At 48.2% G+C, this 27,535-nt stretch overlaps 13 protein-coding genes across 13 annotated transcripts; 6 read left to right on the top strand and 7 right to left on the bottom strand.

The window, feature by feature from the left end:
• Positions 1 to 12: 12 nt before the first annotated feature.
• On the bottom strand, positions 13 to 613 carry TRV_01565 (GPI anchored hypothetical protein; the record flags this gene model as incomplete). Its single annotated transcript, XM_003024240.1, has 2 exons — positions 13 to 448; positions 522 to 613. 2 exons carry the CDS (start codon positions 611 to 613, stop codon positions 13 to 15), a joined length of 528 nt encoding a protein of 175 aa, XP_003024286.1.
• A 1,080-nt stretch (positions 614 to 1,693) lies between these two features.
• TRV_01564 (aldehyde reductase (AKR1), putative) lies at positions 1,694 to 2,814 on the top strand (the record flags this gene model as incomplete). Its single annotated transcript, XM_003024239.1, has 4 exons — positions 1,694 to 1,842; positions 1,913 to 2,177; positions 2,244 to 2,562; positions 2,624 to 2,814. The coding sequence occupies 4 exons, from the start codon at positions 1,694 to 1,696 to the stop codon at positions 2,812 to 2,814; spliced, it is 924 nt and encodes a 307-aa protein (XP_003024285.1).
• Positions 2,815 to 3,860: 1,046 nt separating this feature from the next.
• Positions 3,861 to 5,048, bottom strand: TRV_01563 (uncharacterized protein; the record flags this gene model as incomplete). Its single annotated transcript, XM_003024238.1, has 1 exon — positions 3,861 to 5,048. The coding sequence occupies one exon, from the start codon at positions 5,046 to 5,048 to the stop codon at positions 3,861 to 3,863; it is 1,188 nt and encodes a 395-aa protein (XP_003024284.1).
• A 2,773-nt stretch (positions 5,049 to 7,821) lies between these two features.
• TRV_01562 (uncharacterized protein) lies at positions 7,822 to 8,112 on the top strand (the record flags this gene model as incomplete). Its single annotated transcript, XM_003024237.1, has 1 exon — positions 7,822 to 8,112. One exon carries the CDS (start codon positions 7,822 to 7,824, stop codon positions 8,110 to 8,112), a length of 291 nt encoding a protein of 96 aa, XP_003024283.1.
• A 1,206-nt stretch (positions 8,113 to 9,318) lies between these two features.
• On the top strand, positions 9,319 to 10,385 carry TRV_01561 (PAP2 domain protein; the record flags this gene model as incomplete). Its single annotated transcript, XM_003024236.1, has 2 exons — positions 9,319 to 9,829; positions 9,886 to 10,385. 2 exons carry the CDS (start codon positions 9,319 to 9,321, stop codon positions 10,383 to 10,385), a joined length of 1,011 nt encoding a protein of 336 aa, XP_003024282.1.
• A 1,383-nt stretch (positions 10,386 to 11,768) lies between these two features.
• TRV_01560 (uncharacterized protein) lies at positions 11,769 to 12,234 on the bottom strand (the record flags this gene model as incomplete). Its single annotated transcript, XM_003024235.1, has 2 exons — positions 11,769 to 12,047; positions 12,139 to 12,234. 2 exons carry the CDS (start codon positions 12,232 to 12,234, stop codon positions 11,769 to 11,771), a joined length of 375 nt encoding a protein of 124 aa, XP_003024281.1.
• Positions 12,235 to 13,067: 833 nt separating this feature from the next.
• Positions 13,068 to 14,333, bottom strand: TRV_01559 (uncharacterized protein; the record flags this gene model as incomplete). Its single annotated transcript, XM_003024234.1, has 2 exons — positions 13,068 to 14,162; positions 14,250 to 14,333. The coding sequence occupies 2 exons, from the start codon at positions 14,331 to 14,333 to the stop codon at positions 13,068 to 13,070; spliced, it is 1,179 nt and encodes a 392-aa protein (XP_003024280.1).
• A 1,777-nt stretch (positions 14,334 to 16,110) lies between these two features.
• TRV_01558 (uncharacterized protein) lies at positions 16,111 to 17,224 on the bottom strand (the record flags this gene model as incomplete). The annotated part of the gene is made up of 3 exons (XM_003024233.1): positions 16,111 to 16,335; positions 16,428 to 16,628; positions 16,760 to 17,224. The coding sequence occupies 3 exons, from the start codon at positions 17,222 to 17,224 to the stop codon at positions 16,111 to 16,113; spliced, it is 891 nt and encodes a 296-aa protein (XP_003024279.1).
• Positions 17,225 to 19,065: 1,841 nt separating this feature from the next.
• TRV_01557 (uncharacterized protein) lies at positions 19,066 to 20,152 on the top strand (the record flags this gene model as incomplete). Its single annotated transcript, XM_003024232.1, has 2 exons — positions 19,066 to 19,259; positions 19,318 to 20,152. The coding sequence occupies 2 exons, from the start codon at positions 19,066 to 19,068 to the stop codon at positions 20,150 to 20,152; spliced, it is 1,029 nt and encodes a 342-aa protein (XP_003024278.1).
• Positions 20,153 to 21,520: 1,368 nt separating this feature from the next.
• Positions 21,521 to 23,541, top strand: TRV_01556 (uncharacterized protein; the record flags this gene model as incomplete). The annotated part of the gene is made up of 2 exons (XM_003024231.1): positions 21,521 to 23,231; positions 23,411 to 23,541. 2 exons carry the CDS (start codon positions 21,521 to 21,523, stop codon positions 23,539 to 23,541), a joined length of 1,842 nt encoding a protein of 613 aa, XP_003024277.1.
• Positions 23,542 to 24,685: 1,144 nt separating this feature from the next.
• On the top strand, positions 24,686 to 25,123 carry TRV_01555 (uncharacterized protein; the record flags this gene model as incomplete). The annotated part of the gene is made up of 3 exons (XM_003024230.1): positions 24,686 to 24,701; positions 24,768 to 24,902; positions 24,951 to 25,123. 3 exons carry the CDS (start codon positions 24,686 to 24,688, stop codon positions 25,121 to 25,123), a joined length of 324 nt encoding a protein of 107 aa, XP_003024276.1.
• A 415-nt stretch (positions 25,124 to 25,538) lies between these two features.
• Positions 25,539 to 26,984, bottom strand: TRV_01554 (uncharacterized protein; the record flags this gene model as incomplete). The annotated part of the gene is made up of 4 exons (XM_003024229.1): positions 25,539 to 25,978; positions 26,043 to 26,644; positions 26,708 to 26,834; positions 26,900 to 26,984. The coding sequence occupies 4 exons, from the start codon at positions 26,982 to 26,984 to the stop codon at positions 25,539 to 25,541; spliced, it is 1,254 nt and encodes a 417-aa protein (XP_003024275.1).
• Positions 26,985 to 27,185: 201 nt separating this feature from the next.
• On the bottom strand, positions 27,186 to 27,449 carry TRV_01553 (uncharacterized protein; the record flags this gene model as incomplete). Its single annotated transcript, XM_003024228.1, has 1 exon — positions 27,186 to 27,449. A coding segment is annotated over one exon (264 nt), but the record flags the coding sequence as incomplete, so codon positions are not given.
• Positions 27,450 to 27,535: the final 86 nt, after the last annotated feature.

Genomic DNA, 27,535 nt, shown 5'->3' with positions numbered 1-27,535 from the left:
CGAAAAGCCTATTTACAAGGCGACTGCGAGACCAAGAAGACCAGCAGCTCCGGCGATGCTGGCAGCGAGAGCGGTGGCGCGGGGAGCAGCGTTGGGGGTGTTGGTCTGGTGGGAGCCTCCGCCAGTGGTAGGAGTTGCGCCAGGAGTGCCGGTAGCGCTGGGGAAGTGCTCACCGATTTCACTGGTGATGCCGGCGGCGGCGCTGCTGACTGCGCTCTGGGCAGAGGCAGGTAGGTTGGAGAACCATGCGGGAGCGTGGTGGTCTGAGATGGCGCTGTGGAGGGAAGAGCCGAAGGACTTGATGTGGGAAGCGTCTGTCAAGCTGCTCCAGACGGAGGCTGGGATGGCGGTGGCAGATGGGAAGAGAGCAGTAAGACTCTTGCCGATGTTGCCAATGTCGGTAGCGATGTCGCCGATGTCAGAGCCAATGCCGCCAATGCCAGAGGTGCTGGAATATGTTAGTATATCTATACTTGGAGTAGATTCCCATTCATGTATTGGGTAGGGAAAAGGAGACATACGCTTGGTCAATGATATCGCGCTTCTCCTCCTGTGGGGCAGCGATAACTGCGGAAGCAGAGAGGAGGAGGATGGAGAGAGTCTTGAACTGCATCTTGACGGTTGGAAGAAGATTGGTGGATTTGTTGGTAGACAGTGGTATCTTGTGTTCGAGAATATAGTGTTGTAAGCGTTTGCTGGTTGATGCTGGGAGAAATCTCGAGGAACATCAGCGGGCTGCGATAGGGTACTTATAAGCCCTGAGATTAGGGGGCTCGTCTACCCGAAATACCTCATTTGGGATTAAAGGACCTCGCACTTTGACTTTGTTAGCTGGGGCCCTGCGGTCTGCGTGTGGAGAGCGACAGGGGGGGCGTCGAGGACGATGCGACATGCGACAGGCTGCTTCAGCCACGTTCACCATGACGCCGGCCCAGCAGCGAGTGAGCTGGTACCGTTTTTACGAGCCTGCTCAGCCTCCCCGCGTCTGTCGGCTTTGCTTTTTTCCTGGTCTCTTTTTTTGGATGCAGCGAGCGCAGAGGTCGAGTCTCTCCCCCCTTCATCATGATAACTGTATGCATGGCTGCTGGCGCTGCTGACGTGGATGTGGCAGGGCACACACACCATGCCTTATGGCAGTTGGAGATGGAGACGACGTCCTGGCCATTTTTAGAGCTGTCGTCCTTCGTCGTAATGGTGGAGGGTGAGAGACGTCTGATGTCTCTCGACCTGAAAATAGAATCAGCCAGATTAGGCTATTTAAACGTTGGCTGGGGCCTGGGAGAAGATGAGACGGAGGTGATCAGCTAGACTGGGCCCTATGTTTCAGCTGGTCAACTAGTCAGTTAGTAGGGCAGATGTCGGAGACCCCTGGCTGATATATGGGGACAGCTTAAGCCGCTTCTCGAACAGTGTAAATAAGCACCCAACAGACATGGGGCAGCCTGGAGGATAAGATACTCCGAGGATTGCTGAAGCCTAGGTTGTTTGTTGAGGTAGATAATTCCCGGTCAAAAGTTGCTTCAAGCAAGGACATTTTGTGACGTCACGTTGGAAGAATTGACGTTGTTGAACCGTAGTTTGATAGATGTAGATATTTAACAGCTGTCGATGGAAGAGATGTCGACTCGATCAATCACCACCGTCACATCTACTTATTTGAACGGTACTGTTGTTGAGTGAAGTTACCGCCGTCATGCCTCCTCGCAATACCAAATTCAAGCTGAACACAGGCGCCGAGATCCCAGCCATCGGGTTCGGGACCTGGCAGGATGAACAGGCGCAGGAGGGGGCCGTCCTGGCCGCACTGCAGGCGGGATACCGTCATATAGACACCGCTGCCATGTGTGTTATCCTTCCCCTTCATTGAAAGGTTTTAAAGTAATTGATAGCTAATACCAGATATCAATGGTAGATACGGCACAGAGGCTGCAGTTGGCAAAGCCATCAAGAAGTCCGGCATCCCCCGAGAAGAGCTTTTCATCACCAGCAAGCTGTGGAACAACAAGCACAAGCCTGAAGACGTCGAGAAGGCACTTGACGACAGCTTGAAGAACCTGGGCATCAGCTATCTCGATCTATATCTGATGCACTGGCCCGTCGCCTTTGCACCAGGAGACGAGGCCTTCCCCAAAGACAGCTCTGGCAAGATGAAGGTGGTCGATATCGACTATGTAGACGTACGTCCTTGTACCTCATTCATTTGTCCGTGAATTAGTAAAGTTATTAATACCTGATGTCCACAGACCTACAAGGCGATGGAGAAGTTGGCCATGGCCGGCAAGACCAAAGCCATTGGTATATCCAACTTCTCCAAGGCAGAGACCGAGAGGCTGCTTGAAAACACAAGCATCGTGCCAGCCGTCCACCAGCTCGAGCTGCACCCTTGGCTCCAGCAGCCGTCTTTTGTCACCTTCCTGAAGACCAAGGGTATCCACATCACGCACTACTCGTCTCTAGGTAATCAGAACGAGTCATACAAGCAGGACGGCAAGTTGCTCGAGGCCCCTGCCCTCACGGCCATTGGCAAGAAGTACAACAAGTCCCCTGCTCAAGTTGCTCTTGGTAAGTGGTGATCTTACGCACTTTCAATTAAAAGTAGTTAATCCACTAACGGGCTGGGTAGCATGGGGTATCAATGAAGGCCACTCGGTGCTGGTCAAGTCAAAGACGGAGCAGCGCATCAAGGACAACTTCCAGGCTGATTTTGAGCTCAAAGCCGAAGATCTGCAGCTGGTGCATGAGATGGACAGACAGAGGCGCTTCAACGACGCCAGCGAGTCCTTCAACTACAAGTTCTTTTCCGACCTTGACTAGTCTCTCTCCGATAATATAATTCATCATGCTAAAAAGCTTGCCTTAAAATCCAGTAAAATATGCAGGAACTAGTTAAACTGTCAACTTAGGACAAAAATAAACATGATTCCTTCAGATTCGCCCAGAACTTGAACAGTTGCGTTGGATTAATATGGGATAAAAGAGGGTTAACTAAAGCTCCTAACGACGATCCCCAGCGACGTGTGGCTGTGGCTCCAGCCCCTTAACTAGTTAACCACCCCACGCTTCAGACTCCGCTCGCTATTCCGAAATGCGCTGCTGGCGTGACTGGAGAAATCCAAGAAGAAGATCCCAATTATCTGTTTCATCTCCAATTGTCACAGAGGTCCCTTACGCCCGAAGAACCAGCTATCAAAATGCGCAGGATAGAATCTAGCATAACTACTCCCAATCAATAATCGCTCTTTTCAACAACTGCAGGTTCCCGACGATATTATGTTGAGAGATCTTCATGCCAAAAGGCAAACTCCTCGCTATCTGACTCTCGGAGCTTCCAGCTGTCGTTGAACGGGTTTCGCATGTCACGATAAGGGAGAATCAGAAAACCGGTTGGGTCTCGGATCTTCGAAGATCGCAGCGTAGGTATAAAGCATTTGTACGTACGGAGTACTCCATATACCTGGATGTCCTCCGTCCAGGACTACGCCACCCCTTTGTAGCACTTTAATAGGAGGGTGTTTAGATAGGAGACTAAAGAGAGAGAGAGAGAAAAGAGTAGTATTTAAGAAGTAACTTATAGCTTGAGGATACAGGTATAAAACAGAGTGTGTATACATGAGCTTTCCCCTATAACTTATGGTTAGGCAGGATAAAAGGGTGGCATCTCAGCAATTAGGCGATATCGAATACATGATATTTCATTAGTTAGAGTCAAGGCATTTTCAATCGCTTGGAACGGGTTGAATTTTTCATAGTACAAGGTTAATGGTACAAGACTAATGGTACAAGGGCATAAAACAGGTCGTTGGTCATAGAGGTCATTGCTTAGAGAAGTCATGGCTTGCGGAAATCGTTGCTCGGGTTTGTTAATGCTCATGCTCAAGGTCTTTCTCTATTGCAGTATAATGTAAACTTGGTTTATACGGGGGCTTGTTCTCTTGACGGTCTGGCTGCCGTGGGGTTGATGTGAGGACGGATTCTTCGGTGGTGGTGGCTGGGGTCTGTGGGGTCGACGCTCTCCCGGCGATTAAGGTGATGCCGGGAAGAGTCCGAATCGTACAGAAGACCGTGTATGGCGCCAGGAGTATCAGTACGGTGGATTCTGTCTGGAATACGCCGGTTACTTGCAATCCGATTTCTGGGTCAAGGAGCTCTATCCAGGAACGCAGTTTTTTTGTTGCTTCCGAGGCAGGGTCCTCTAGGAAGTGACAAGAGAAAAGGACCTTAGTAGGGACCTTCATTGACAGTGGGAGGGAGACTGGTGGCTGCGGTAAATTGGCGTGTGCCCGACATGGAAACTTGACTCGTATAGACACTGAACCTGACAGGAGCTTGTGGACGGGGAATTTCGCGGATGAGAGACTGTAAGCCGAGTCAAGGAGCTCTGCGAAGTCGACTGATCGTGCTTTGCCTCGAGCAATAGCTGCAGCATTAGCTAACTTGGCAGTGAAGGTTCGTTTTTGGTTCTGTCCGGCCGAGGTACCAAACGCCGTTTTCTGCTCAGGGACGGCGGCTAGGAGTTCGAAGGTACCATCTACTCGAACAGTGAGTCCCGCAGATCCTGCCTCGCAACTGTCTATAATAAGTACGGCGTCCATAGACACGTCGGATTGCTGAGAGTTTATCGACACGGCTTCTGTAAGTGTGTTGAAGGTAAAGGACGGCTTTGATTGAGGATTAGCATAAAACCATAGTCCTTGCTGTGGCCCGTAGGCCCCATGTCCTGAGTAATGGATGATCACTAAATAGCGACCAAATTGTGGGTCGAGGCATTTCTGTAGTCCATCCAGAAGGTGTTCGCGGATCTTGCTCATAATAGTCCACCCGGGAGTTCTATCACTAGCTAAGAGAACGCACTCCTCGACAGAATCGATGCCTAGCGCTCGAACAAGACTTTTAAAGTTAGGAAGATCTTGTTCTGCACCTGTGTTGTCTTCCTCAAACCTGATTGCGAAGGCACTCAGACGTTGGTAGTAGCGCTGTCTTTGGTGGACACATCGTTCCAGGGTTCCCTGGATTTCTGCCGCACTTGCGACCTGCTGGGTATCCTCCATGTCTTTCAAGTTGAAGCAAAAAACCGTCACAACAAGGTTGTTCAAACGATTCACCCACAGGGCGTCTTGTTGAAGAGCTTAGAAAACTCGTCTTTAGAGGGAGTAACTTGACGACGACTTGACGAAAATCGAGGATAAAGGCTTAACAGAAGAACTGAGAGCTGGTAGAAGGGCTTGGTAAAAGGGCTGGTAGAAGGGCTGGTAGAAGGGCTGGTAGAAGGGCTGGTAAAAGGGCTGATAGAAGGGCTGGTAGAAGAGTTGAGAAGAACTGAAGAAGAGAAGAGAAGTGAAGAGAAGGGAGAAGAGGTTTGTTTATATACTTGGGAAACGTGATGTCATTGACTCTTTGATAAATAAAAACAGGAACGATGTCCGCTTTAGGACTAGCCTGAGGACTAACTCGTTAGCATAACTAGAACTAGTCCCAATCAGGATAAGCGCTGTGTTCTTCACTAGTTGAGGTTGATGGCTAGGTTCGCTCTTTGTTCAACTGCCTGGCCGTGACTACTCACGAGGTTTAGTTATGTCTTAAGGTCTTCACTAGTTAGTTATTTACCCACCATTATAATGATGTGTAAAGGCTGGTCGGTGTAGGAAATTATAGCAGACGCAGTGAAGATTCTACCACGGAATCCTCATATGCCCTGACTCTCTAACCGTCCTCACGTCACTCACCAACCAGATAATAAATGAACGGAGGAAGAGTGGCCGCTTCACCATCACCCCTTTTGGCTGCAGGCAGACTTAACGACTAGATAATTACACCCCCAAACCAGGCATCAACCAGGTCCATTATACCCCAAGTGATTGAATGAAGATGTGTCTAATTCTAAGAACTCTATCATACCTCTTTCTTGACTTTAAGTATATGCGAGGAACGGTGAATGCAAAACAGAATCTTTGATACCCTAGAATTTACACCCCTTTCACCTCCGGCTCCACCATCTTGTTATATGAGTGGTGAGGATAGGTCACTACTTAAGGCCAGAATCATCATGGTTGTCCCTTCGCATTCATCCTCCAACGGGAATCCTTCATCCAGTCAATGGTCGGCATCCTGGTCATCGCGCGACGGTTTTTGGTGCAAGTCACAGTAATATCAAGCCCACCTCCATTCTGATTTAGCAGATTTGGGGGAATTAGCATCTGAAGCTCGCGCCCATGCCCCTGGATATAAGATATCTGTATGACTCTAGTTGGATCCCAGCTTCTATCCAAGGAACTGATATACTTGCTGATATTAATCTGATTCCACCATAACCTGGATCTACCGTACTTTTCGGGTACCCACGCCTTTTGAATAGCGGAGAGTTGCGCTGGATTTGCAAAGACAGCGCAATACCTGCCAACATGAGAAGTTAATTCCACTCTGCGGCCTTGATTGGTGTAAAGAAGGGGTATTGAAGGAATAACGCACGAATGTTCGCGGCCCTTCCGCCAATATCCCCCTCGTGCCGTGAGATAGACTCCTTTCCCTAGCTGTACTTCATGGTGATTCCCGTCAAAAGTAAGGGTGCCAGCTGCCTCATAATGTGCTGCTTGTTTCTATATACCGTTTAGCCAGCCAGCTTCCGTTCATCTGCAGGGGAAACAAGTTATCCAGCATACATCATGAACTGTTCGGTAACCGATGATATCTCCAGCTTGAGTCGAGAAGGTTATGGTCCCTCCAATCCAGGCTAAAGCAAGGACCACGAGTTTGCTAATTGGAAACATCCTGTACACTTGAGGTTTCAGAAGCTAGAAACTGTAAGATGACCACAAAGGATACTGCGAGCAATTTCTTGAATGAACTGAGGCCCTCATCCCCTGTTTTATACCCAATCTGCCCCAGTCATGACCTCCCAGTTTGTCGATAGCTACACATGTTGCTGATACTGGCTCAGCAAACTTTACGAATTGTACCGTCGTTTTCTTTTCAAACCAGCCAGATGTACGATTATCATGGAACGTCGAGTCTACGTTATTCATTCTTCTCAAACTCAATAGATTGTAATAATATTCTCCTACTAGATATCTGGCGTAGCAGTCACTATCCAATGCTGAATACCAACCAAATCATTGACTAGAAGTTGATCACTGTATGAACATACCTTAGTTCCCAGAGTAACAACCATATGCTGATGAATGGACTGGTTACTGGGTCACGTCGTGTTCTCCATCACGTACAGCAAAGAACCGAGTTATGTGAAATATGATGGGTGAGCATGACCTTTGAAGTTGTCAATTACGATAGCCAAATCAAGTACATATGCAATCACTATCTGGTGCTAAAGGGGTATAAATTCTTGGGGTTTGCCCAAACTAACAAGTAGCTGTTTTGTTTATAAGCACCCATTCTCCACCCCCCTGAGCTTCTGGAATTTGATAGCTATAACAAACATACCTTGTCACACCGCCTATCGACGATTACTTCTAGACGAAGTCAAAATGGGTGATACCGTACGAGCCTTTCTTTGTAACAATTGGCGGCGGGACAGTTTCTCCAACAATTACATATATTTCAAGCAGAATGGCACCGGCTCGGTGAGCATGTCCCCCTTTCTTTAGGATTAGCCCTAAAAGTTCATGACTGACCAAGTATCCTAAGCTATTTTGTGCTAGTGATGACGCTAAGATATGGATCCATACGGGAATCAAGTGGGAGGCTACAGATCCTAGCGTATTGAAGCAGGTCGTTGGAGCAAAAACCTCTAGCGCAGACGCACAGCTTCTGTCCGAGTTTGAGTTAAAAATCACACTTACGAAACGCGGACCTAAAGAGACACGAGAGATGCCGCATCCCCACCTCGGGGCGGTAAAGGATGGTAGGCTTCTGGAGGAAGCCTTTGAGCCAAAGAAATACATGGTACGCCTGGAGAAGGGGAAATTCATACCCGCTCTGGATAAAGACCCTGATGGCCGAGTGAAGTGGCGTGCCATGTCTCCCTATAACTACCGCTTGGTATTTGACAAGTCTCCGTACCCGGCAGGCGAGCATTGGAAGGATCCAGAAATATGTGATGATGCTAAGAGTGCTCATGAATGGAAGGAGTTCCATGCGGGAAGTACTAAATACAAATAATGGGGTATCGCCGTGAATGCAATGCGAGTGTCATATTGCACCAGAGGCTGCATTCTGGCAACTCGTTACGAAAGGGCGTCTCGGATTGAGTACTCCGTACTGGGGATATTTTAGGTATCCATCGTTCTTGGCTGAAATCGTCTCTCAAGTTCGTGGTTCACTCGGGAGTGCAAACAAGAGTGCCCAGAGAAGCAAACATGGCGTTGTCTATTAGATAGTGTCCCTTCCGGGGCTGTGAGTCCTTTCGGGTAGATGGAATGAGATTTATGATAGTCAAGAAAACACGAGACTGATAAGACTGCATATCAACACACTGTCCTCTGAGACCCTAGACCCAAGACGCCCAAGAGGAGTCCCCAAGAAATTGCCTGCAAGGTATCCGGTGCGGTGTGAGCGGCGCCCTAATCCATTACAGCGAAGGGAGTACTTCGTAGTGCATGTCTAAGTATCCCGTCAACGCCTCAGCAGCAAGCAAGACGCCGTTAGGAAGAAAAGAAAAAGACTTTTTGATAGACGCGGAGGCTGGTCGTCCGCTTTGACTTTTGACTGATCATTAGTCAGCAGTGGAAAAGAAGCTATTTTAGGCGTGGTCACACGGAGCTCGTAAATAAACTGTCCAATGAGAAGCTTCCAAACCTTAAACCGACGCAGGTCGACGTGGCTCGGCATATAGTTTCGGCTTACATAACACAAAATTGTCTTAAAGTTCGGCACTAGCAGTTGATTACGTCACCTTTGATCCCTTCCGGATCGGGAAGCCTGGCCATTTTTGGGGCGTTTTCCTGATTTCTTCGTCGCCTTTTCGACTTCCGGCGAGTTCGAACGTCTTTCGTCCTCCAAGCGTTCTTCAGCTTCATCGTCTCTCTCTGCCTGTTTGTATATTCTGCTATGTCAAGCTGAACCGAGTTCTGGCTGCTGGTCATATACTTCCACCATATATATCTGCACATAGCTATTATTGTCTAGGATCAGAATAATCCTGGTCCGAGCTCGACCGCGTGCTAATGAGGCCTCTGTTCAGCGGATTCCAAGTCATGATGGGATCTTCTTCTTCCGACCAGATCTCGTCTGCAGGCCGCATCTCGAAGCTGGTCGTCCTCTCCTATGTTTTGGACTGGATAATCATCTTGTTCGTCTCTCTCTCCTTTGTGCGCATCTTGCATGCGGCGGTTACTGTACCGGGCGCTAACTGATGGCTACAGGTTGATGGGTGCGCTGGGCCGCATATTTGCAATTGCACATCCAAACAGACACTCCTTCAGCCTTCGAGACCCCAACATATCGTATCCATTTGCAGTCAAAGAAACTGTCTCCGTTGAGGTGCTTGTCCTGGTCACTCTCCTCGCGCCGCTCGTTCTGATTGCGCTTTTCAGTCTGCTCTTCATACCGGGTCGAACTGCTGCTGCAGGGGCACCGAGCTCCCTGGTATGGCGACGGAAGCTGTGGGAGTGGAATGCGGGCTGGATGGGCTTTGGAATTGCATACGCTTGCACTTATGCTGCGACGGAAGGAATGAAAGTGCTCTTTGGAAAGCCCAGGCCAGACATGCTTAGCAGATGTGACCCGGACTTGTCTGATATTTCCAAACACGTTGTCAGCGGGTTGGGCCAGAGACTCGATGGCGCGCCAGAGTTGGTTACTTGGACAATATGTCGCAATACAGCGAGCATGCTGCTGCGTGACGGCTTCGTCAGCTTCCCCAGCGGTCATTCATCCAGTACGTTTCCTCCATTCGTGAATCTTCCATCGCGACTGTATTAACCGATATTCTAGTGTCTTTTGCTGGTCTCGTATACTTGACTCTCTGGATGTGCTCCAAGCTTTTCCTTGCGTTCCCCAACATATCTCCGAATCTCTTTACTCGAGACATCCGCGCTTCCTCCTTCCATCCACATCCTCCACACCAAGAAGGCGAAGACACCTGCGAAGCGCAGTCCTGCCCAGATGAAATACCACTACGTGAGCAGGGAGCTGCTCCACCAACATACCTCATCCTCATTGCCGCCATCCCTATCTGCACTGCCATGTTCATCGCCAGTAGCAGGTGGGTGGACAACAGGCACTTTGGATTTGATATCATATTTGGAGCCGTGCTTGGCACACTATTTGCTTGGATCGGATTTAGTCTCTACCACCTCCCCCTCGCATCAGGTGCTGGTTGGGCATGGGGTCCAAGGAGCAGGCATTTCGCCTTCTTTGCTGGAGTCGGCTTCCCGACTTATGGATGTGCCATGGACAAACATGAGCATGCAAGAGCATCTATTCCGCAATGATACCCGCCTAGTATCTAATCATTTTTCGCGCATATTTGCATTTTAACGAATCATGCATGAATACCCTGATTAACGCCATTTATCTATTTACGTCTATAATAATTAAAAAATATACAATTAAATAATATCACCTATCTCCATCCTCCTACTCTCCCTTCATCCCATCGCGCTCTCGCCTCTCTTCTAGCCTCCAACTTGGCTCCCTCAGATCTAATCCGCCTAACCCACTCTGCAACCTCTCTCTCCGCCGCCACACCTCCTCCACGCTGCCCTTCTTCCAGAAAACTCTCCTCAACAGCTCTGCAAACAGCCTCTTGCTCTGCTACAGCACCAACTAGACGCTGATATAACGCCTTCGGTGACCACGGATCCAACGCAGCGTCCATTTCCGTCTGCTTCTTACGCCATGATACTTCTAGCGACTGATGCTGTAAAAGAAGTGCTTCGGTCGATGCTCGCAGGGCTGATAAATGCGACTGTAGCCCGAGAAGATGTGTAGCTAGGGAGGTGTTGGTAGCCAGCAGTTTTTCAATGTTATTTGAAGCATGTATTGATGCCGGATGTGTGTCTGCTATTGCGGATATTAAATTCGAATTCGATAACAGGGCATGTAGATCGGCAGTACTATCATATGGTCAATACAAGCGGCTTATCATCTTTCTGGCTTCAGCTGCGACATACGATTTATCTTGTAATATCTCTGGAATCCATCTGTCTTCTATTGTGGGCGGAGTAGGCTGTGTCGGCACTTGTTCAAATAAAGGCTGACTGGTTGGAATGGCTGATGAGCGGCCTGATGCTGGCCCCGACCCTGGGGCCGTGATGTCTGTTATGTCGGTGCCTGGATGTGTTTGCGAGTGTATCGGCTCCTTCGGCGGTGTTGAGGGCGGATGGCCATCGTTTAACTGTGGCTGTTTTGGCGGTGGTGGTGGAGGAGTCCTAGGGTTTTGAAGGGGCGTTTGTGAAGCGCTGCCCGGAAACGACGACATGATGTTAGCCCTTTATTCTTCCACTGTCGTACTTTAGGCCCGCGGAAGCTGTTGAATGTTGGTGTTGATGTCGCGGTTGAAATTGGAACCTCGGGGTTGGATGAACCCTTGTCGCGATCGGGCCCAGATGATGTCACCTGATGGGGCTCTGCCAGGGCGCTTGTTTCAAGCGACGTCGAACTGTTGTTAGTTACTCTCGTCTTTTTATTATCATTTAGACCTGGCGTCACAACTAACGACAACTCGACTTATAAACTTCTTATATTGATGACCTTTCAATCTCTGAAGCGATGATACTGAGTAGAGGTAATAAATTCATATAGTATTAGTGCTAATGGGCTTCTAGAAACTTTGCAGCGGCAGCTGGTAAACGCAGAGCGTGTCCATTGCAGGTTCATTGACCCCCACTTCCAAGAAGTGGAAGGCCATCGATAAGTGCTCCGCTGAGCAGGCGTCCTTTGGATTGACGGGGAAGAAGAGACCCCCGTCTCAAGTCGCTTTCGACGTCTCCATGTTGTTTCCTGACAGGGCTTTCCCCATTGTTCATCTCATGATGTCCTAATGGCTGGCCACCTCCACATTCATCGGCGTGCTCATTCTCAGGGCAAAGGTTTTCGACGCTGTTAATGGGGATATGGTTGATATCCGAGGCTTCATCTTGCGCCCTGGGTCCCTAAGTATAGAGGAAGTAAGAGTCAACATAGGCTCTTTACTTGAATATGGAGCATATGAGTTGAGCTTCAAACTGCCATGGAAAAACCTACAATGTTCAGCATTCCAGGGGCGTTTTCATTTGGGAGGGCAACTGGGGCTGCCATGGCCAATGGCATGGCAGCGAAGATCCAGTAGAGGACGCGCATAGTTGGCAATTTTAGGCGTGCAGTTGGTTAACTGTAAGCAGGGCTGTGGGGGAGTTAGCTAGGCTGTATCAAGGTGACGACGAAAACAGAAGGGATCAGGGCATAGAGGTGATATTTATCCATGGTTGCATTCTGACCCCTTACCGCCGTTTGAGCTCGACATCTCAAGATAATTGGACGTGATGGCAGTTGCACATTCAAGTCTCTGATTAGATGTTAATTGGGTGGCCTCTAGACAGGTATTTTCCTCTCCCCTCCCGTGTACGACGCTATAACTAACCAGAAAGCCTCACTCTTTTCGTATATACAAAGTGAGGTGTCTGCCAGCTCCTTGTACAACAGTCTCACATTGCCTAGGGGTAACTAATTATCCCACCAATAGCGATACTGTTAACTATCTCCCTTACTTTTTCTGTGATATCTCATTTTGATTGTGCGATGCTTGGTTATCGAACCGCCCATGCAGTTTCACCAACATATTGTCCGACCCATGGGACTCCACTCTTGGTGCAGCAGAGTTAGGGGGGAAGCCCGTTGGGAATAGCAGACGCATCGCATTGAATTCCGGTTTGTTCTCAAGAACCAGTGAAGTTGATGATTATTATATTAACTGTGTACCAGGGAATAAGTATTAAACGCGTAATTACATGTGTCAAAAGGTGGGGATTCAACCAAGGCAAAGAAACGCCTTGCCGAGTGTGCTGCTGCCATGCAAATAACCCAGATTGCTCTTCCCTATGGATACATACCAAATTCACAATGCACCCGTTGTGAAATGGACGGCGCAAGCATATCAAATTACTGGCCACCTCGCTCGATGCACTTCAATACTCCTAGTTATCCGCTGAATCACGACGGCCGAATCCTTCGTTGTGAATATTCCCACCGGTTTGGAGCAAGGGTTCGGTTACAGTGCTGGTTTGGTGGTTTTGCTGGTTGTTGAACGGGCCCTCATCCCCGTTTCGCTTGGCCTTCTCGGTTGCATCTTTCTGTTCCTCACGACGACCGAATCCCTTGTTATTAAGGTTGCCGTGGGTGTTGAGCAGTGGCTCGATTACGGTACTGCTCTGTCCGTTTTGCACATTGTTGAAGGGGAACTCGTCGTTGTTTCGCTTGACCTCATTGGGCTCATTTTCCTCCTTGGGCTCAATTTTATCTCCGGAGTCACGGCGATTGAATCCGTGGTTGTTGATATTCCCCTCAGTGGTCATCATTGGATTGGTTATGACGGCGTGCTGACCATTTTGTTGGCTGTTGAATGGGCCCTCGTCGTCATTTCGCTTGACTTGCTTTGAGTCTGCTGAGTCACGACGACCGAATCCACGGTTAAGGTCGTTTCCATGGGTATTGAGAAGTGGGTTAAGTGTGACGGAGTTCTGGCCATTCTGCTGGTTGTTGAATGGGAACTCATCGTCATTTCGCTTGACTTGCTTTGATGCAACTTCATCGGCAGAGTCGCGACGACCGAATCCACGGTTAATGTCATTTCCATGGGTATTGAGGAGTGGGTTAAGGATGACGGAGTGCTGCCCATTTTGCTGGTTGTTGAATGGGAACTCATCATCATTTCGCTTCTCACGGCCGAGATTGTTAGCATCGAGGCCAGCGTTTCCTGCATGGACGCCTCGCACGTCACCACCAAAAGGGAAAAGGCCGCGTCTCTGCCCGAACTTCTTCTTTGCTGCCTTTTCATCCCCGGATGACCCACGACGTGCTATGCCTGTGGAAGAGCCGGTGACCTTCCGAGCGAGGCCATCGACGACCTCAAGAGGGTTGATGGGCTCCCTCTTTTGGACGGTTGGAGCGCCGCCTGCTGGCTTAGGAGGGGAAGACGTGAACGGCTCGCCACTGTTCAACTTCCGTAGGAACTCGCTGATTGGGTCTGTTCCAGTACCAATAGTCAGAGGGTTCTTCAGTTGATTCGGGTTCTACAGGATCTGTTAGTTCAAAATTTCCCGGCAATTTCCTTCGTCGAAAGACATTAGATGATTCATCTAAGCAAAGAACAGACTTACAACTGCATTCTGGAGGTTCTGGGGGTTAAGGGGAGCGGCAAGGGCCCCTGGAAGGGTGGCCGCGGCCCAGTAGATGAAACGCATGGCAGATGAGTTTTTTCGTCCGGCTTGTCTGGCTTGTCTGGCTTGACTGTCTAGATGACAGGAAGACAAGTCAGAATGAGGATGACGGGGACAGTCAGAGGATCCTGGGCCTAGGGTATTCCGTGGCAGTATTTATACAGTGCCTCATCGAGCACAAGCAAGACGTCCCCAACCCGGTTTACTTTGTGATATCGCTTTCCCGCACAGCCGGGAGGCGGGGGATCCTCTGCAGGCTTGATCTCCATGGTAATAACAGGCAGATTGTCCGAATAGAGTCTGCTTGTTCTACCATCGACCACCCGACGGTCACAGTCGATTGCCGGTAGTCACCAGGGAGTTCAGTCCTGTGCAACGAAGTAGGGTTCGATATATTGGGGTATTGGTTGGACAACAGAGGCGATCATCAGATAGTCGCAAGGAACACTTTGGCCTTGAGTTGGTCGTACCTTGCAGCTATTTCAGGGGCAAGGTAGGACACGGGAGGGCTTGTCTCAGCTGAGACGCAGGTACTCCGTAGACTTTATCACTATGCGGCTGCCGATTGAATATAATATCAATTTAATCAAGTTTACCCGCCTTACTGTCAGTGCTGCCACTGCCACTGCCGCTGCTTGAGCCCAAGCCCAGGCCGTAAACTGGGCTGCGGGTTTGCCATCGAGCGCCACGACCAGGCCCCTGTGGTCTGCAGAGCAAGCCACGAATGCTTTGCGCGCTGCGAAGTACGAGCTAGGGGGACGATCGATCGATCGCTCCGATTTGAAGGGAGATGTCGTACCCAGTGTACTCCGTATGGCCCTACGGAGATACTATTGCTGGTAGAGGAAATGTCCGGTCGTTGAAGTGAAGCGAATAACTAGTTGTTTAGCTGTCTCGATTGCCGGGTGTTGGCTAGTTATATAGCTATCTAGCAAGTTTAACTGGTTGGTTGATACTCCGTAGGGTACGGAATATATGCGGGAATATGTAGGTCAGCAATCAGCTTTTCAAGATTACAATCGGCTTTGATCGGAGGTACATTCAAGAAATATAGGAGCAGAAATTCTTAAATAACTGGTAATTTGATATCCAAATTGCTTTTTAGTTAACTATGGGGTGAAGATCCCTCGGTAAACGCTGAGACTTTTTCTTGATAAGCCGTGCAATTAATTCGACAGCAGGGCCAGATATTGGGAAGCTTTTACCGGCAGGGAGACAATTCGTCCTGTACTACGTAACTAAAATATCAACGCATACACACTCCTAGTATCTCGCCTGTGGAGAAGAGAGCCTGAGCCAATTCCTCGCTACAGGCGTTTTTGGGCTATAAAAGGGTAGTTAGTTAACAGCTCGGACATCAAAAAAACCATGCTCAGAGGCCAGTGAATAACATTACTGTTGATCCAGGGGTAGAAGAGCTGATGTGGCAATGGCCAGAACCAGAACAATGCTAATCAAGCCTCGAGCTCTGTATAAGGATAAGAACAGAGAGAATGGCTATTTATGTACGGAGTATAACCAATCCGCACACCAGCGAGAGCTAGGAGCTGAAAACCAGTCTTCTTTAGCTTGTAATTCGGGGCAAAGGGACAAGATTCAGACCTGAATCAGGATGAGTACAAAGTGTAGCGCGGAGAGACTGACGAAACCACTCTTGATTTTTACGTGGAAATAGAGCAGAAATTCCCTAATAACAGCGTTTTTGACGGCTAATAAAAGTACTCTTTTAGCTATTTTTTGTGTAAAAAACAGGTATATACCAATACTTTGCGAACCTTTGGTAGTTTGTGGTAACCAAGGGTCAAATTTTTCCTTCTTTTTTCAGTCGGGAAACGGCGGCGGAGCATCTTTTCCGAGCTAGCATGCGTTTCGCTATATCGAGATCATCTCGGATGTCATCCCACGTTAGAGATAAGTCGACATTGTAAGCTTCATCGTCTGAGTCCACGCAGTCTGAGAATTTGGTATTGAGGCTGGGGTACGCTTCGTAGAGGGGTGCCCCTGACTGCTTGATCCCCTTTGCAGGCTTGGGATGTCCGAAAAATGTCTTATATAATTAGAATTAACATCCGTCAGTTGAATCTGCATACAACAAAGTAGATGATTCATAGTTCTTACCACTCTCGGGGTCCTTGCAACTACTTCCCCAGTCACAGAGTCCTTCCCAAACACTTGGACTGCAGCAGTCAATTCTCCTACCCATTGAATTCCGTATAGAACCACAGGACTGAACAATTCTCGTCCGGCGCAGTATTGATCAATAAGTAGCTCAGGTTTATCGGTGCTCGCTTGCATCATAGCTTTACATATCTCAATGTTCTGTTCCTTAGTGGATTCTTATAACTTGGGCTTTCTTTGATGTCGACTAAAATTCCAACCTTTACGGAAGCTTTTTGCAGAAGATTTCTGATTGTCATCTCCAGGTCCAGGCTGGGTTGTGAAAACCCTACTTCCATTGCAAGAACTGGGATAACACCCATATTTGAGCGCCACACCATCTGTAGGTCGGGGTCAGGTAGGTAATCATCAATTTCCGTATTTTTCATAAAGGAGAATCGTCTAGGGTGCGGTGGTATAAGGTTTCGTAGCTGAGCTGAAACATTACTGATAACACATTCGTGGATGGAGACCTGTCGTAGCTGGATAGAAGTGGTGTGAAATGTTTTATCAAATCTCAGAATAGCGGATTGACTCCTCCTATATATTTCACAGTAAGCATCAGTACAAAATGATAGTAGGAAAAGGAAGACAAACTTGTTTGTTGAATTTTCAAAAGCTTCAAAGAGTCTGTTGTATTCTGCCCTGTTAGTCTTAATCGAGATCACTTCGCCAGAATAGTCAGTAGGAAATATTCCACGAAACAATTGGTCTCGCTGCTCCTGGCTCAGGAATTCATCATCTGTCGACATATCCATCACTCTGGCATTACCAGGGGTGTAAAACCGGAGACAACGTGTTCCTGCAGTTACACTCAAACCATGGCTCACCCGCGAAGAAATGAAAGGCATATAAATACATGGAGGCCTTGCATGCAACAATAAAAACGACGTACTTGAGCTCAGCCTGCAAATCCGAGGAATAACAGAGCGTAAAAACATCGCTGCAAGGAGATTTCATCAGAAGAGATGATGATTATCAGAATCGAGAATATTGTGCTAGTCAGGATAGCAGATGGTTGAGGGAACGTTTGCGAAGAGCTAATAGCACAACCACAAAGCAAGAAGACGTTGACAAAAAGATGGAAAATGAGACGATGGAAAGCTCAAGAAGGCTTCTTTATATTTTCAGCCAGAGAGAGAGCCACCTGAGCAACTACCAATATGAAGGACAGGACAGGAAGACCAAGCAAGAGGACAAAACAAAGAAATTGCGAGTAAACACAAACAGGGAAAGCTTTTATACAATGGAAATGATAAATTAGGTACCTAGGTAAGAGATTGGTATATGTCCCTGATGTACGCAGATTTCCACTGGATTGCCGACCACCCGCAAGACAAGCGAATACTAATACTGGTGGCTTCCAGAACAGAGAGGTATAATAACAAATGGCCCCCTTTTTTTAGCACGAAGATATTGTTTATATTTATTTAGCTCAGATATAAACAGTTCTTTGTAGACTTGGTATAATGCTTGCATGGTATTCAGGCAGGGCAACGTTCATCAAGTTGAAAAGAACTGAAGGAGTCGTTTTTGCTACTTTATATGTCGTCATTGGCTCCTCTCGAGTGCTAGCTAACTTAGTGGCAAAACACATGATCGTAGCTTCAAGAAGGCACAGTAAGAAGATGCCTTAGTGCTCAAATGGACAAATGAATTCGAGATAAACAGATGTAAAGCTGATAGATGATGATGACTGGATAGAGTACAGAGCCGCTTCTCTGGAAATCCAGGTGGTTGGTGGCGTCCCAATCAGGACTAGCGCCATTACTTTTCTCAGCCCTATATTTAATCTGTGACGCTAGTCCCGATTGGGACGCCGTTGAAAAAGGTATCAGAGTATCAGATGTCAGAGACATTATTAGGTAGTTTAGGAAGAAGCTGGTTGACTAGATTTATTATTATTGATGATAAATGTCACTATTTAGATCAGAGTACTGTACACGGGTCTATACAGTATGTTTGACACAAGTCTGGGTTGTCCATAGTTTGCTATTTCATATGTGGGCCGTCATCCTAAAGAAAAAAAAAAAAAAACTCCACGAAGCATAAGTATACATAACAAGCGTGAGTAGATAAATAGGAGAGATATAAGAGATTAGGAGGTATTTTACCTCAATTCTAGCTAGGCCGCCGGTGGATGGATGGATCCATAAGGTTCGGGATTTCCGCGGAAGAACTGTTATTCCATGCCCAGGCTTCCATGGAGTCAAACTTTAGCAACAAGCAAAGCTGAAGTCGAGCTCGAATGGACGATTGTTTCTAGCAGCTTTAAGAAGTGAATGCGCTTACGTCTGACATCATGGAGGTAGCCTCCAGATCGATACTGCGGAGGACTGTTCTCAAATCCCAGACACTGCGGCGAACAGCCCCCTGCCTTGTCTCGGTGCCAGCCTATGCCCATCCGATCACGCACCGACATTTCAGCTCGACACCGCGGAGGACGGCGGACCCTAACCATGGGCCTTTCTTTGGCCTCGGTGCTGGAGGTTCGCCGCCCATGGGCACTCCTACGACGTACTTCTCTAGCCGTCCCTCATTGCCCGCAAACACTATAATCAGATTTGTACCCCAGCAGACAGCATGGATAGTGGAACGAATGGGGAAATTTAATCGTATCCTGGAGCCTGGGCTGGCTATTCTTGTGCCTTTCCTTGACAGAATTGCATATGTGAAGAGTTTGAAGGAAGCTGCCATTGAGATTCCGAGCCAGAATGCCATTACAGCAGACAATGTTACTTTGGAGTTGGACGGCGTGCTCTACACTCGGGTCTTTGATGCTTATAAAGCTAGGTTCGTGATCACGGAATTGATACTGGGGCGGGGGAATATACTGATATGCTATCTATAGTTATGGCGTGGAAGATGCCGAATACGCGATATCCCAACTGGCGCAGACGACAATGAGATCCGAGATCGGTCAACTGACTCTCGACCACGTTCTCAAGGAGCGTGCGGTTCTAAACACGAATATCACACAAGCCATCAACGAGGCTGCACAGGATTGGGGTGTGACTTGTCTTCGTTACGAGATCAGAGATATTCATGCTCCCGAGGGAGTCGTCGAAGCCATGCACCGTCAAGTAACAGCCGAAAGATCGAAACGTGCCGAAATTCTAGACTCCGAGGGTCAACGTCAGAGCGCAATCAACATAGCTGAAGGTCGTAAACAGTCGGTTATCCTTGCATCAGAGGCTATGAAGTCAGAACAGATCAACAAAGCCATGGGTGAGGCTGAGGCTATCCGCCTAAGAGCCGAGGCTACTGCTCGTGGAATTGATGCCGTTGCAACAGCCATCCGGGAGGGACAGGAAGCGGCTAGTGGCGCAATCAGCCTTTCTGTAGCTGAGAAATACGTCGACGCATTCTCCAAGCTTGCAAAGGAGGGCACCGCTGTTGTTGTGCCTGGTAATGTTGGTGATATGGGTGGTATGATTGCCAGTGCCATGGCAGTCTACGGCAAGGTCTCAGAAGGACAGGCTAAGACGATTGCTGCAAAGGCCATCCAATCTGGTGAGCCGATCACTGAGCAGAAAACTACATCCGATGCGCACACTGCTACAAGCAAAACTACCCACTTCGAAGATAGTGAGCATTCCTCAACCGATAATACCGGGACGCCCCGAAATGAAGTAGCGGAAAGCGTTCTCGGCGGATTTGAACAGGCCAGCCACCGAGACCGGTAGAAAGGTCGGTTGTCTATCTGCCTGACTACGACGCCACATGGCTGCTTGGTTATCCTTTTTATATCAGATTTACTTTACTCCCACCTGTGTTACAATGTACTACTAACGTTCCATACACTTGTATTTCTTTTCTGTTCGACCTGGTTTTCACCGCTCAATATTTGTTAGGAGCACTTGTACGATGGAAAAGTCATCTGGAGAAACTCTTCATCTCGTTGTCAGCTACGGCGTATGATACAGGGCCTTGCTTCGTCTACTCACTGCTCATTTCCAGTTACTCGCTCTTTTTACGGCCTTTTTCTCGATGTAAACGGGCTCTCTCGAGGGGAGTACAAATAAGGTTTTAGGTTTTTTGCCGAGAGTTTCGACAAACGACATTCGTAGACGACACGGTTAAGATGACATCCAAAGCTGACATCTACAGCTGCAACTACAAAATGTTTGACAGTTGGTTGCAACGACATCTACTGATTTACCACTAAGCTCAGAGGCTACTGCCCGCCCGTGAATCATTCGGAAACTATAATCCTAGCCACTGGCAGTCCCCAATACCCAATAGTCACAATGTCATCATTCACTTCAACCATGGAATATGGAAATTTACGTGAATAGGTGGCAACCCGGGAGGATTAGGCTCCTATGACTATTTATTTTCCCTTTGCACTCCTTTACTTTTGGTTATGAAGGGTGTCTCCCCCCACCCCTCCCAACGAAACGCCAGTGCACAGACTCTGATAGTCGATTATCAAGGGCACAGATGAATGCAATACCACTTCAGGGAGAGAAATAGATGCGTTGTTACAAGGTCTCTTGACCCTACAGACGCTACCTATATCTTTCCTTACTCTTTATGGCACTCACAAATACCTTAAAGCCGCTACTACTAATTCTAGGAATTTCTCCGATACTTCGAGACTGAGAGCTATATTAACGCCTAGATAACCGCAGTATATCTAGTAGTACTATAGAGGTAGTCAAGAACTTACTTTATTTTGCACCTACAATCTATCGGTGGCATTCAAAGGGCCTCTTTGGGTTGCAGCCAATTCACCAGTCAGAGGACAGAAAGGAGTTTACTGTCAAATTTCACTGGCCCCTTGCATTTGGCTTAAAAGCTATTATCCCAGCTGCATTTAAAAAAAATAGGCCTTAATCATTCGCACAACCGAGATACTAAACCTAACTTAGGGCTCATATATGCAATAGACAGGCCAGGGCAGTTAGATTCTTAAGGTCAGTAAAAACGCGACTCCCTTTATCATGCTCACAGCCATGTTCCTAACGTTCATAAGCCATATTCAGCCTCAACCTCAAACTAGTGCAGTAATAAGCGCAATGCCATATCCTAGGGCTAATAGAGCATGTGTAATGCACAATCTTGTGGTTTGCGGTGCTTTTGATGCGCAATCCCCCATCGACGCGGCCGTATTTTCGGATTTTATGGGTATCTCAATGACCCTCGAACATGCTGCTCAGGGTGCTGAAAGAACGGCCCTCTCCTGTTTTCCACTGGGTGAACACTTCAATTTTCTGGAAACTAAGGCTCCTCCAATAACTATCATCAAATGGGGGGTATTGGGGCCTAACCAGACTCCATTGTTTACATACTCTAAAACACAATGGATAACAAGGCCTCACGAATGGCTCGAATATGTTAGCCCAGATGATATCCTTAAAAGAGTCACAGCCTGGATGGAAGATAAAGCACATACGGTGGCCGAAAATGATGTGGTAAACATATTTTTCGAGGCACATGGAACAATGAATGGGAAGATATGCCTAGGATCTAAATATCTCGAGACTTCCAAAGTAACCAGCTTACTCTCGCAATTTCCCACAGGCTGTCAAATGAATGCGGTTGGACGTCATTGCTACTATAGACAGTTCCGCAATGTAATAAAAGCTGATGGTCAGATACCACGTCATGCCATTGCCGATTGTGGTCCTGAGGAAGCAGTACATTTCGCTGCCACCCGTTCAGTCAGTAACAGAATCAGGAATTTCCATTCTTTGCTTCCCTTCGTTCGGTCTCTGGCCCAAGTTAGTTTCCCATGGCTGTCTCGACAGGCCCATCCGCCTGTACATACGGCTGAACTTGAATCAACTCTAAGGGAGGCGATACGGAGAATCACTCCATCACTCACCCGGGAGTGTCAAGCCGAAACTTATACCTCCTATTTGTCACCCGAGATCCAGACATCGGTAACGCTGTTGGAAGAGTTGGTCCTGCGTGATCATGTTGATGTTGTCTTTCTTAGCCAGAATGTCCACAGAAGACGACGCTCAGAGTGGCCTACCCTTGACCTTCAACTAATGCGGCAAACACGCAGTGTCATACCCCCATCTAGTGGCTCTCTAGCTAGGAGAATTCAGGAGCATGTCCATGCAGCTGCTGCTGACTGTGACTTTGATAATGTATTGAGGGACGACGGTCCGATTTTGGGACGACTAGAGTACCCGAATACCCCATATGATGAGATACTACGCGCGCTTTACTATAGAGGTAGGGTACAATCTGCAGTGTGGGATTTATTTCTTATTCTCTGCGAACGAGGTTTTCTCAATCTTGAGGCAAGCTTGGAACAGCCAATAAATTTCTACTCAACTCCTGAGTCGCTGTGCAACGTGTTGAATTTACTGCTGTGCTTTAAAAAGCCGTGCGAAGCTGATGCTTGTGTACCAAATAATTTCAACACCAGCTTGACTACTCCAATCCAATGGCTTGCAGTAATGATATCGCGGGGATGTGCTGAGCCACAGCGACTGTTTGAAACTATCCATTATACACGGATTCTTGGCCCATTGCTCGAATGTGAAGTAAACAAATTGCTTCATGCAAACAACGGTCCCATTTCGATTGAGTGTGACCCCAAGATGGTTTCTGGATACTCCCCACCACCTTTTGGTTTTTGGCTTCCCTCTGGCGTCGGCAATGACCCCTCAATGATCCCTGACATCGTTCTCAAACGGCTGGCTCTTTTTAACGAGACGGAAGCTCTTTTCAAGGAACTCCTCAGACTTGGTGACGCAGAGCTGCCCTTGGGGCCGCAACGGTTCGCAATTGACTATCAAATACCACGTACGTAACAAGCATATCCCATATTCATCATACACCAACGAGAACGCGAGAGAGCCACTACAATGCCTCTCAACAAGCTTCTTCCCCCACTAATTTCAGTAACCTGTTCTATTATTGGACAGGGCTAAAAGCTCAAACACGTTTTGGGCGCTCGAGGGACCATTACGATAACTAACTAGTCACGACCAGGACCTGGCTGCCAATAATAACTGACAATCTGTCGAACGTGCTGGAGCAATATCGGGATCGCATCAGTGAAACTTATAAGAAAGTCAGTTTCATTGAGACCCCGCAGCCTACCCTTGCTTGAGCAGGCCTTGCTCTCTAAGGTCTCCGTGACTTAGTTATGGGATGTTGCAACTAGTTTCCGTTTGTCTCTTTGGCGTAGTTAGCCAGCTCCTGTCTCATCGCGGTCCTCCCTGGCAGAACTTGACAGACTACATTTGCCCATCACCATCACAACAATGTTCACCACCAAGCCCTCAATCTCAGGCTTGCCCCTCGACGGGTCCGAGCCCATGCAGAAGCGGTGCAGTATAGTTAGCTTTTCGCCACAATGGCTTGTTGGTGCTAAGCAACAGGGTGTGGAGCAACCAAGAGCAAGCTTGATGCTTAGCCCAAAGGTTCAGGGCGCCACGTATGCCTCCCGCCCTTCTCCTTTTATATTCTGTGCAGCTTTCAACAGACTACTAACTAGTGGGGGTCTATGCAGATGATATATCTTGCTGAAATGAGAGAATTTTGGAAATATATACTCCGTACAGCAATCAACTCACTCGCTTGCTCAAAGTTTGAGACCCATCATGGGAGGGGTCAGCTTAGCAGCGGGGGGATGGTATAGATTCATCATTAGACCCTGCACGGCGTATTAATACTGTATTATCGAGTCGAATATCAAACCGAGTACCGTTTTGTATCTACTGGCCTTTTAAAGAGCATTAGCCACAGATATCTGAGATACCTGAACGGCGTCAGTCCAATCCCTCTTTAATATCCACAAGGGCACTTCTAGACTTATTTAGGTATACTAGACAACCATTGAGATGGTATGCACCCCTCTAGTGGGGTTTAGATCGTGAGAGGGTGGCCCACGGTACAATGGCATACGCAAAGGACATCGAGGAGAACGGTATGTAGGCAGGCTGCGGGGTTGTAGAGCGAACAGTACATTACACTGATCCGCTTTAACCATGAAGGGATAGAATGCTGCGATGGCATTGGAGGTATCTGTAGCAATAATAACATCATCGCCCCTCCATGGTGCTTAAGATCCATCCCGAAACGTAGGCGGGTTGAGAATAGGGGGTCCCACACGGATATCACGGACGGCATCAATGGCTGGCAACATGTCTATAAATTCACCGCTATATCCCCGATGAACCGTTGTATCTTTGGATTTAATAATATCAAACTGCATTAAATCTACCTACGGATTAAATCAAGCCACAGCAATCATGGGTTTCTTCGAGAGTAAGATAGCCCCTTTTCTCCGGCTGACTTGCAGAATGAGACTAACTAAGTGACATTGCTTGATAGATTTCTCCAACCATGCCGACGCTCACAATGAGGTCATGAATGCTCCTCACAAGGCCTCCCTGTCTCACGAGCTGATTGCCGGTGCCGCCGCTTACGAGGCCGCAAAGGCCTATGAGGACCACGTCCAGAAGAATGGTAAGGAGAATGCCGGCCTATTTGGTATAGCTGGCTAGTTGCTTACAGGATATACAGGAAAGCCAGACAGCCATGCTAAGGCCAAGGAGATCCTCGCTGGCTTCGCTGGAGCTTTCACAGACCGCATCATCGAGACCAAGGGCCTTGACTACATTGATAAGGAGAAGGTGAAGTACCAGGCCCATGAGCATGCTCAGGATGCCCTTGGACGGGAGTACTAGGTCCGTGGCTTGATGGGATGATTGATGATTTTACGCAAATATACAACTAGTTATTAAAAACAATAAACACTGTCAAGAGAACCAGAGAGTTTTTATTTACTATCTAGTAAATCTCTACCAGTCAATGCTGGCATTGAGATAGCCTCCACGATTAACGTGGGGCGAATTATTCGTTTCGTAATGTTGAAATTAAGTCTATGACATTTACCATACCTGTGCCCTTTTTGCCCTTGATTTTGATGTTGAATAAACGGAGTAGGAAAAGAAGAAAAAGAAATCAGCTAAACCAAGCAAAAAAAGCACGCTCCCATGTTCACGTTTCAATAACTTAATAGCGGTAGCTGTAGGCGGTCAATTGGTTAGCATTGAGCGTTTTTGGTTGATTTTCAGTGGGGGGAAACACAAGGAATTTCACTTACATGTCGCTCTTGAAGGGACCCTCAACGTCGAGGCCAAGGTATTCGGCTTGCTTGGGGGTGAGCTTGGAGAGCTTAGCGTTGACGTGCTCGAGGTGGAGGAAAGCGACCTGCTCGTCGAGGATCTTGGGAAGGACGTAGACACCGATGTCACGCTTGCCAGTGGCACCGAACTCAACGTACTTCTTGCCGAACTCGGGGTCGTTGCACTTGAAGAGGAGAATCTGGGCGAGGACTTGGTTGGAGAAAGAGCAGGACATAACGAAGGAGGAGTGGCCGGTAGCACAGCCAAGGTTGACCAATCGTCCCTCAGCGAGAAGGATGATGTGGTTGCCGGATGGCATGAGGTAGCGGTCGACCTGTGGCTTGATGTTCTGGACGGACTTGGCGTTGGCCTTGAGCCAGGCAACGTCGATCTCAATGTCGAAGTGACCAATGTCTAGGTATCGTTAGCAATGCACGCGATTGCATATATACATATTGAATATGCGGGAACTACTTACTGCAGACAATGGCATCGTTCTTCATGACGTTGAAGTGCTCGCCGGTAAGGATGTCACGGCAACCAGTGGTGGTAACGAAGATCTGGCCCTTGGGGGCAGCCTCCTCCATGGTGAGGACCTGGTAACCGGCAACGGCGGCCTGGAGAGCGTTGATGGGGTCGATTTCAGTGACAATGACGGCAGCACCCATGCTGCGGAGGGCCTCGGCGCAACCCTTGCCGACGTCACCGTAACCAGCAACGACGGCGATCTTACCGGCAATCATGACATCGGTGGCACGCTTGATTCCGTCGATGAGGGATTCTCTGCATCCGTAGAGGTTGTCGAACTTGGACTTGGTGACGGAGTCGTTGACGTTGACGGCGGGTACGAGGAGCTCACCGCTCTTCATCATCTTGTAGAGGTGGTGGACACCGGTGGTGGTCTCCTCAGAGACACCATAGCAGTCCTTGAGCATCTCTGGGTACTTCTTGTGGACGAGGGAGGTCAAGTCACCACCGTCGTCAAGGATGAGGTTGAGCTTCTTTCCGTCCTTGAAGGCAATCAATTGCTGCTCAAGGCACCACTCGTACTCTTCCTCGGTCTCACCCTTCCAGGCGAAGCTAGATACACGGATGTCAGAAGAGCCGAGACTCAAGAAGAATGCCAATTGAAGGCTTACTTACACTGGGGTACCAGAGGCAGCAATGGCAGCAGCAGCATGGTCCTGGGTGGAGAAGATGTTGCAGCTGGACCAGGTAACCTCAGCACCGAGGGCAGTGAGGGTCTCAATGAGCACGGCAGTCTGAATGGCTACAAAATTGTCAGCCATACACCGTCATAATCGGGACTCTCGCTGTCTCAGCAGGCAGACGTACTCATGTGAAGACATCCAGCGATTCTGGCACCCTTCAATGGGGCGTCTGCGGCGTACTTCTTGCGGATGGCCATCAAGCCAGGCATCTCGATCTCGGCGATCTCGATCTCGCGGCGCCCGAAGGCAGCGAGGGACTACGCATGTCAATTAGCCATGGAATCTCTCAAATATTACGGTAGAACAGGTGTCGACAGAGGATTCCTTACGATGTCGGCGACCTTGAACTTGGTAGCGGGAGCAGCCATGGTGGGGTTCTAGGAGATGGATAAATGGATAAACCTGGGGACTCAAAGACGGTGAAGATACCGATAAGGACGATGAAGCTGATGAAGCTGAAGAAGCAGAGATGAAGATGGAGATGGAGATATCAAGGCGAAGAAGAAGAGGAGGAGGAAGAGGAGGAAGAAGAAGAAGAAGAAGAAGAGAAAGTCGGCTTCGAACGCTTTTCTGGTCAATTTATCAAAGTCTCCGAAGTGGGGGAAAAAGTTGGCGCGGGAAGGAAGCGGGCCGATGTTTTTCCTCTTGGTTCTCCTCCAGGGGTAAACCAGCGTCTGCGGGAAAAGGATATTGTTTGATGCTTGATATTTGATATTTGATATATCGAGAAAAAGAGGAGCAAGAAAGAAGAAGAAGAAGA

Source organism: Trichophyton verrucosum (genome assembly GCF_000151505.1).
Source record: "Trichophyton verrucosum HKI 0517 chromosome Unknown contig00121_1.f1.exp, whole genome shotgun sequence".
In the NCBI taxonomy this organism is placed as follows: domain Eukaryota; kingdom Fungi; phylum Ascomycota; class Eurotiomycetes; order Onygenales; family Arthrodermataceae; genus Trichophyton; species Trichophyton verrucosum.
This window is presented reverse-complemented; position numbering and strand designations above follow the sequence as displayed.